At 41.2% G+C, this 8,525-nt stretch overlaps 1 protein-coding gene across 1 annotated transcript in view; it reads left to right on the forward strand.

Moving 5' to 3' along the window:
• LOC111221307 overlaps positions 1-8,248 on the forward strand; it is an 11,501-nt gene extending 3,253 nt beyond the window's left edge. The window contains exons 2-5 of the mRNA XM_022744661.1: positions 2,127-3,026; positions 3,503-3,715; positions 5,121-5,414; positions 5,840-8,248. Coding sequence (XP_022600382.1) covers positions 2,127-3,026; positions 3,503-3,715; positions 5,121-5,414; positions 5,840-7,024 — 2,592 coding nt within the window. The 3' untranslated portion in view covers positions 7,025-8,248. The remainder of the gene's footprint in view (positions 1-2,126; positions 3,027-3,502; positions 3,716-5,120; positions 5,415-5,839) is intronic.
• The last annotated feature ends 277 nt before the right edge of the window (positions 8,249-8,525 follow it).

An 8,525-nucleotide genomic window follows, 5' to 3' on the forward strand; every position in this document is an offset into this window, starting at 1 on the left:
TGTATATTTGTAACATTATATTTTTGATTTGTTTTTGATTTCAAGGTTGAATGACGGTTGTGCCCTGAACATGAAGAAAAGCTGAAATTGTTCTGCGTCACAGATCAGCAGTTAGCTTGTATCATATGCCGAGATGGGGAGAGGCATGAAGGCAAAGTTTAAACCAATCAAAGAAGCAGCTGCATCCGTGAGGAGGGAGTTGGAGAGTTTCTTGAAAGGTTTCTGATGTATATCTGTGCTGTAGAGAGCCGGAACAAACAGAGGGAAGAAATAACAAAACTAAAGAGAAGTCTAAGCAGCTGATGACCCAAATCTGCAGACAGTTTGAGGAGATGCATCAGTTTCTGAGACAGAGAGAAGATGAGATCAAGAAAGACCTAAAGACAAAGAGGAAGAGGCCCTGGGAGAAGATGAGCGAGCATTGAATGCTATGTGAAACAGCTTTGTCTGAAAGAGAGGCTGGAGGGAAAGGTGACATCAGTTCTGAAATTCCCAGACTATGAGAAGTTCTTAAAGAGCTGGACTGAGGAAAACAGCATGAAGACTCAAAGGCTCATTTAAACCCAGAGGTGGAAATCTCCAAGTGGTGAATCCTCCACTCTCTTTGGGGCCTTATGAAAGTCACCTGCAGTTCTTTATGTGGAAGAGATGCTTCAGGTGATCCAGCCCCGACTGAAGAGCTGTCACTCAAAAGTGACAGCAAACATAACAGTGTCTAAAATGGGAGGAATTTGATGTATAGCCCCAACATGTCACTGATGTAACAGTGGATACCATGGTCTGATTTAGGCTACGTTCCTGTCCTACTGTGGCAAGTACAGGATTCCTATGCACATTACACTGAGGACACCTCAGTACGATATGCATCTGCATTCAGCACCAATCAGTTCACCTCTGGGCAGCATTACTTGGAAATCGAGGTAGGAAAAAGGGACTATTGGAAAGTAGGGGTAAAAGATTATTTCCTTTGCTATAATGAAACCAAAATATGTCACATCTAGTCAAGACGCAGATGTTAACATTTACAGGAACCCCTCAAAAGATTGGGATTTACCTCGACTGCATGTCAAGGAGTTGTCTTTCTAGCATGCGAAAAACATGACACATATTCACACTATGAGAGAAAGGCTCTCTGTCAGTGCCAGCGGAAGCTTATTTTGAATACAAATTCAGTAAGGGAGCAGATATAACCCCGCTGAGAGTGTGCTCTTGTTCTGAGGTCTGGATAATGGGGCTGTGGTAAAACATCCAGATGCTGCTGCAGATGGCCGCCTCAGTCCTTAGCTTTACTTTTGACTACTGTTTTTGTTTATTTGTTCCACAATCATCCTGGTCCCCAAGAAATCTCCATCACAAGACTCAATCACCTGTTACACCTGATATTTTTGTTGATAAAGTTCTTTGAAAGGACTGGTACTGACCCAGACTAAAGCGACATCACAGACGGCCTGGGACGCGCCAAAGAAGTCCTCCGGCCGGTCCACACACTCACAAGCTCACTGCGCCCACCTCCACCTGTTGTTTGATCACAAACTCCACAAACACAAACTTACACCAACAGACAAAGCAAGCAACGGTACTACACACTACACGATACTAACGACACCTCAGAACAAACCTGTTTAACATGTCTGCATGCGACTGAAGGTGGAACAGCTGACAACTCTACTGCAGTCACAAATAACCTGGAGCTCAATACACTCAAAACTGAAATATTACACTTCTTCAATACTAGACAGTGCTTAACATGATTTTTACTCTCTTCAATTTTGCGTCTTTTTCATTTTTTGCCCTTATACAGTACATGACGTTTTATATTATTCCTCTGCATGATGTAATGATAAAAAATATATTGTATTGCTGTTAACATGTCTTGGACAGGATATACCATTAGTATGTCTGTGATATATAGAGTTCCTATCGAGTCACAAATCTCTCTCTCACTTTAAATGCAAGTAATTGGTTTCAGCTCAGTTCAAACTCATGTGTTGTCAATGCGGCAACAGGAGCCATGATGCCATGGTAATGGCAGCTGTAGTTAGTTATAACCTTACATTATAGTGTCATTGATTTCTCTCCTCATGTAATTTGTAACATTATATTTTTGATTGTTTTTTGATTTCAAGGTTGATGACTGGTTGTGCCCTGAACATGAAGAAAAGCTGAAATTGTTCTGCGTCACAGATCAGCAGTTAGCTTGTATCATATGCCGAGATGGGGAGAGGCATGAAGGACACAAGTTTAAACCAATCAAAGAAGCAGCTGCATCCGTGAGGAAGGAGTTGGAGAAGTTTCTGCAAAAGGTTTCTGATGATATCTGTGCTGTAGAGAGCATAGGGAACAAACAGAGGGAAGAAATAACTAAAACTAAAGAGAAGTCTCAGCAGCTGATGACCCAAATCTGCAGACAGTTTGTGGAGATGCATCAGTTTCTGAGACAGAGAGAAGATGAGATCAAGAAAGACCTCAAAGACAAAGAGGAAGAGGCCATGGAGAAGATGAGCAAGGCATTGAATGCTGTAGAAACAGCTTTGTCTGAGAACAGAGAGCTGGAGGGAAAGGTGACATCAGTTCTGAAAATCCCAGACTATGAGAAGTTCTTAAAGAGCTGGACTGAGGAAAACAGCATGAAGACTTCAAAGCGCTCATTTAAGCCCAGAGGTGGAAATCTCCAAGTGGTGAATCCTCCACTCTCTTTGGGGCCTCATGAAAGTCACCTGCAGTTCTTTATGTGGAAGGAGATGCTTCAGGTGATCCAGCCCCGAGCTGAAGAGCTGTCACTCAAAAGTGACAGCGAGAACATAACAGTGTCTGAAGATGGGAGGAATTTGATGTATAGCCCCAACATTGTCATGTCTGATCAGAACAGTGGATACCATGGTCTGGATTTAGGCTACAGTTACTGTCACTACTGTGGCAGTGCACAGGATTCCTATTCACATTACACTGAGGACACCTCAGTACGATATGCATCTGCATTCAGCACCAATCAGTTCACCTCTGGGCAGCATTACTGGGAAATCGAGGTAGGAAAAAGGGACTATTGGAAAGTAGGGGTAAAAGATTATTTCCTTTGCTATAATGAACCAAAATATGTCACATCTAGTCAAGACGCAGAGTTAACATTTACAGGAACCCCTCAAAAGATTGGGATTTACCTCGACTGCATGTCAGAGGAGTTGTCTTTCTATGATGCAGAAAACATGACACATATTCACACTATGAGAGAAGGCTTTCCGTCAGTGCCAGCGGAAGCTTATTTTGAATACAAATTCAGTAAGGGAGCAGATTATAACCCCCTGAGAGTGTGCTTGTTCTGAGGTCTGGGATAATGGGGCTGTGGTAAAACATCCAAGATGCTGCTGCAGATGGCCGCCTCAGTCCTTAGCTCTTTTTGACTACCACTGTTTTTGTTTATTTGTTCCACAATCATCCTGGTCCCCAAGAAATCCTCCATCACAAGACTCAATCACCTGTTACCCTGATATTTTTGTTGATAAAGTTCTTTGAAAGACTGGTACTGACCCAACTGAAGGACATCACAGACGGCCTGGACGCCCAAAGAAGTCCTCCGGTCCAATTCAACTCAGTGTTCAACGACATCATCTCACAAGTCCTCCGGTCCACACTCACCAAGCTCACTGCGCCCACCTCCACCTGTTGTTTGATCACAAACTCCCACAAACACAAACTTACACCAACAGACAAGCAGCAGGTACTACACACCACGATACTAACGACACCTCAGAACAACCTGTTTAACATGTCTGCATGCAGACTGAAGGTGGAACAGCTGACAACTCTACTGCAGTCACAATAACCTGGAGCTCAATACACTCAAAACTGAAATATTACACTTCTTCAATACTAGCAGTGCCTTTAACATGGATTTTTACTTCTTCAATTTTGCGTCTTTTTTTCATTTTATTTGCCCTTATACAGTACATGACGTTTTATATTATTCCTCTGCATGATGTATGATAAAATATATTGTATGCTGTTAACATGTCTTGGACAGGATATACCATTAGTATGTCTGTGTACAATAGTAGAGTCAAAGAAAGTTTCCTGTTGATCCGTGTCTTGTGTTACGTTTACTTTAAAATAATAATTATGAACAAAAGTGAAGCAAAAGTAAAAACAGTAATGGAGGGGTAATCTATAACCTATAGTAAGTAATCTGTACAGGCCTTAAGATAAAAATAACAACTTTTGTGTTACTAAAAGTTTCCCTCCAGTCAAACCTTTGCTTTGCTTATTATTCCGTCACTTGGAAGTTTGTGTTTCACTGTGCAGACTGTGGTACAGCATGTGCTGAGTGTGGGGGAGGGGAAGTGTCTCTGTGTTTACCTGAAATCTGACTTCAAGCGTGGATAATACAGCAGGGTTTCGTGTTTCATTTTGTGTACTTTGAATGACTCTATGAAAAAAAGGCATAACAAATGAATAAATAACAAACTAAATAAATAAACCCTAAAGAGGCATTTTAAAAAACTTTCTGATTCATTTCTGTGACATATGCTGTAAGGTATGTCCATGTCCAGGCCATGCAATAAAGTATCGCCATTCCTTTTTATTGTAAAAGAATCGCAGTTGATGCTCAAAAAATAAATAAAATCTGTTCCAAAAACAATAGTGATGCATTTTGTAATGCTACCTGTTGTTAGTGATTCTGTAACTCATCCTATGTGGCCACTCTTTCGGAAAGAATGTATTACCCTTTACAAAGTTTCCCACACTTTATCTGAGGCCAGTACGAGGCTTCAGCGGTCTGATTTAGAAAAATCAAGTGGATATCCTCTGAAGTAAGTTTGAGTGTTCTCCAAGCATCAGTTACAACTTTTCGCAGCTAGAGTGCGACATTGCACCTTTGTATTGGTCATATAAGATAAACAATATTCAAGAGCCATGAGCTGTAGAATAAAAATGATCATTTTTACAGGTTTTTCTTTGTAAACTGTGTATTTACTGGAAGTATTGCTGACTTATTTAAGGGAGATAATCTTGCTGTAAAAAATGTGGAATGAAACCTGAGCTCAAAGCTCAGAGTGACATCACTAAAAAGAGGCACAGGGTGGGGCTACTCTGGGAAATAGGAAGGGATTGTTTGATATGCATAGTCAGTCTGTTTGGATGAGCAAGGCAAAACAAAAGGAGCCATGGCATCTGCCTCTTACACTGAAGATTTGACTTGTTCAATTTGTCTGAAGATCTTCACTGATCCTGTAATCCTCCAATGTGGTCACTCTTTCTGCAGAGAATGTATTACGCTCTCTCTGAGCTCACTGCCCGAGTGTCCACAGTGTCGGGCAGCTGTTGCAAAAGAAGGGAAATGTCTTGTGACCAGTCACATTTTGAAAAGTCTGGCTGAAAAAGAAGCTGAGAAGTTGAGGAGAAAGCATGGAGATGAAGAGGTAAGTGTGTGACATTTTTCATTGCTTTTGTACACATTCATGTTTATTGATGCCAGTGGTATTAGAGAAAAATAATAGAATAAACAAGCCCTGTACCCTCTGAAATGTCTTAATCATAATAGTGGGCTGCAGTTGTTAGTTGATAAAAATAAAATTAATTGGAAACTATTCTGATAATCAATTTATTGTTTCAGTCGTTTATAAAGAAAACAGTTGCCTTTTTGTCATATATCATATTTAATGAAATGTTGGTAAGTCAAAACAAGCATTTTAAAGATGTCACTTTGGGTTGTGTGAAAAAAACTAGGGGCTTTTTTTCACTATTTATTGACATTTTATACACTAAATGATTAACTGCATCAATCATTTCTCCCCTCCTTTTTTTAATGTAACATTATATTTTTGATTTGTTCATTGATTTCAAGGTTGATGACTGGTTGTGCCCTGAACATGAAGAAAAGCTGAAATTGTTCTGCGTCACAGATCAGCAGTTAGCTTGTATCATATGCCGAGATGGGGAGAGGCATGAAGGACACAAGTTTAAACCAATCAAAGAAGCAGCTGCATCCGTGAGGAGGGAGCTGGAGATGTTTGTGGAACAGGTTTCTGATGATATCTGTGCTGTAGAGAGCCTGGCCAACAAACAGAGGGAAGAAATAACAAAAACTAAAGAGAAGTCTAAGCAGCTGATGACCCAAATCTGCAGACAGTTTGTGGAGATGCATCAGTTTCTGAGACAGAGAGAAGATGAGATCAAGAAAGACCTGAAAGACAAAGAGGAAGAGGCCATGGAGAAGATGAGCGAGGCATTGAATGCTATGGAAACAGCTTTGTCTGAGAACAGAGAGCTGGAGGGAAAGGTGACATCAGTTCTGAAAATCCCAGACTATGAGAAGTTCTTAAAGAGCTGGACTGAGGAAAACAGCATGATGACTGAAAAACACTGTCTTAGGCCCAGAGGAGGAAATCTCCAAGTGGTGAATCCTCCACTCTCTTTGGGGCCTCATGAAAGTCACCTGCAGTTCTTTATGTGGAAGGAGATGCTTCAGGTGATCCAGCCCCGAGCTGAGGAGCTGTCACTCAAAAGTGACAGCAAAAACATAACAGTGTCTGAAGATGGGAGGAATTTGATGTATAGCCCCAACATTGTCCAATATCAGCACTACAACACATTATTTGGATCGTCACTGTCATCCTGTCACTACTGTGGCAACAGTAGGGTCAAACCAAGTTACACTGAGGACACCTCAGTACGATATGCATCTGCATTCAGCACCAATCAGTTCACCTCTGGGCAGCATTACTGGGAAATCGAGGTAGGAAAAAGGGACTATTGGAAAGTAGGGGTAAAAGATTATTTCCTTTGCTATAATGAACCAAAATATGTCACATCTAGTCAAGACGCAGAGTTAACATTTACAGGAACCCCTCAAAAGATTGGGATTTACCTCGACTGCATGTCAGAGGAGTTGTCTTTCTATGATGCAGAAAACATGACACATATTCACACTATGAGAGAAGGCTCTCTGTCAGTGCCAGCGGAAGCTTATTTTGAATACAAATTTAGTAAGGGAGCAGATCATAACCCCCTGAGAGTGTGCTTGTTCTGAGGTCTGGGATAATGGGGCTGTGGTAAAACAGGATCTGCAGATCAGATGGCCGCCTCAGTCCTTAGCTCTTTTTGACTTTCACTGTTTTTGTTTATCTGTTCCACGATCATCCTGGTCCTCATCAAACCCTCCATCACGCTACTCATTAACTATAGACCTGTTACCCCTGACGTTTGTGGTAATGAAGTCCTTTGAAAGACTGGTACCAACCCAGTTGAAGGACATCAAAGACCCTCTGCTGGAGCCCATGCAGTTTACCTTCAGGGTAAACAGGCCAGTGGATGATGCAGTCAATGCAGCACTGCACTACATCCTGTAATACCTTAACTCCCCAGGGACGTAGGCAGGAGCCTGTTTGAGGATTTCATTTCAGAGTTCAACAACATAATCTCACAAGTCCTCTTGTCCAAACTCACCTAGCTCACTTTGCCTGCCTCCACCTGTTGCTCGATCGCAAACTTCCTAAAAGACAGGAAGCAGCAGGTGACGCTGAACAGCCGGACAGTCAGCACTGGTGTCCCAGAGGGATGTGTGCTCTCCCCACTGCGCTTCTTACTCTAAACTATCGACTACACCTCAGGAGAACAACCTGTTAAACACCTGAAAACTGCAGACCACACAACAGTGATCGGGCTCATCTGAGACGGTGACAAGTCTGCATACAGACTGGAGGTGGAACAGCTGGCCCTCCAGGGCAGTCATAATTTACCCTTATATAGTACGTGGTGATTTATGTTACCATACTTCTCTGCCTGATGTTTAATAAAAGCTACTGTATGCTGTTAACATGTCTTGGACAGGATATACCATTAGTATGTCTATGTACAATAGTAGAGTCAAAACAAGTGTCCTGTTGACCCATGTGTTGTGTTACATTTACTTTAAAATAATAATAAAAACAGTAATGGAGGCATAATCAATAACCTATAGTCAATAATGTGTACAGGAATTGTTCCTTCGCTTGTAAGTTTGTGCTTGACTGTGCAGAATGTTGCTGAGTCTGGGGGAGGGGAAGTTTCTCTGTGCTCACCTTAAATCTGACTTTAAGGATGCTCCAGCAGGATATTATGTTCCATTTTATGCACTTGGAATAACTCTGTGCAAAAACAGGCAAAATAAATCAAACATTTAGAGGCATATTGCAGCATTTTTGATTCATTTCTGTGACATATTCTGTATGGTAGCACAATCTATGTAATAAATAATCACCATTCTTTTTTGTTATAATGGAATCTGATACTAAATAAATAAATAAAATCGATTTCAAAAACAGTAGCGACATATTTTGTAATGCTGCCTGTTGTTAGTGTTTTTAGGTCACTGTGTTATGAGTCACCACATTTGTCCATTTGAGAGACATTTGTCAGTCTTCTGGAACCAGATTTGATCCTGAGACGTGTATGAAGTGTTTTGGTTGTATTAGTGCGTTTTGAATGCCAGCTTAACTGCTGAGCTGCATGTTGGTAAAGGGAATTGTATGAACTGATCGGAAAAAGTGAAC

The sequence above is a fragment of the Seriola dumerili genome, unplaced genomic scaffold (genome assembly GCF_002260705.1).
Source record: "Seriola dumerili isolate Sdu_G_001 unplaced genomic scaffold, Sdu_1.0 BDQW01000083.1, whole genome shotgun sequence".
Classification (NCBI taxonomy): domain Eukaryota; kingdom Metazoa; phylum Chordata; class Actinopteri; order Carangiformes; family Carangidae; genus Seriola; species Seriola dumerili.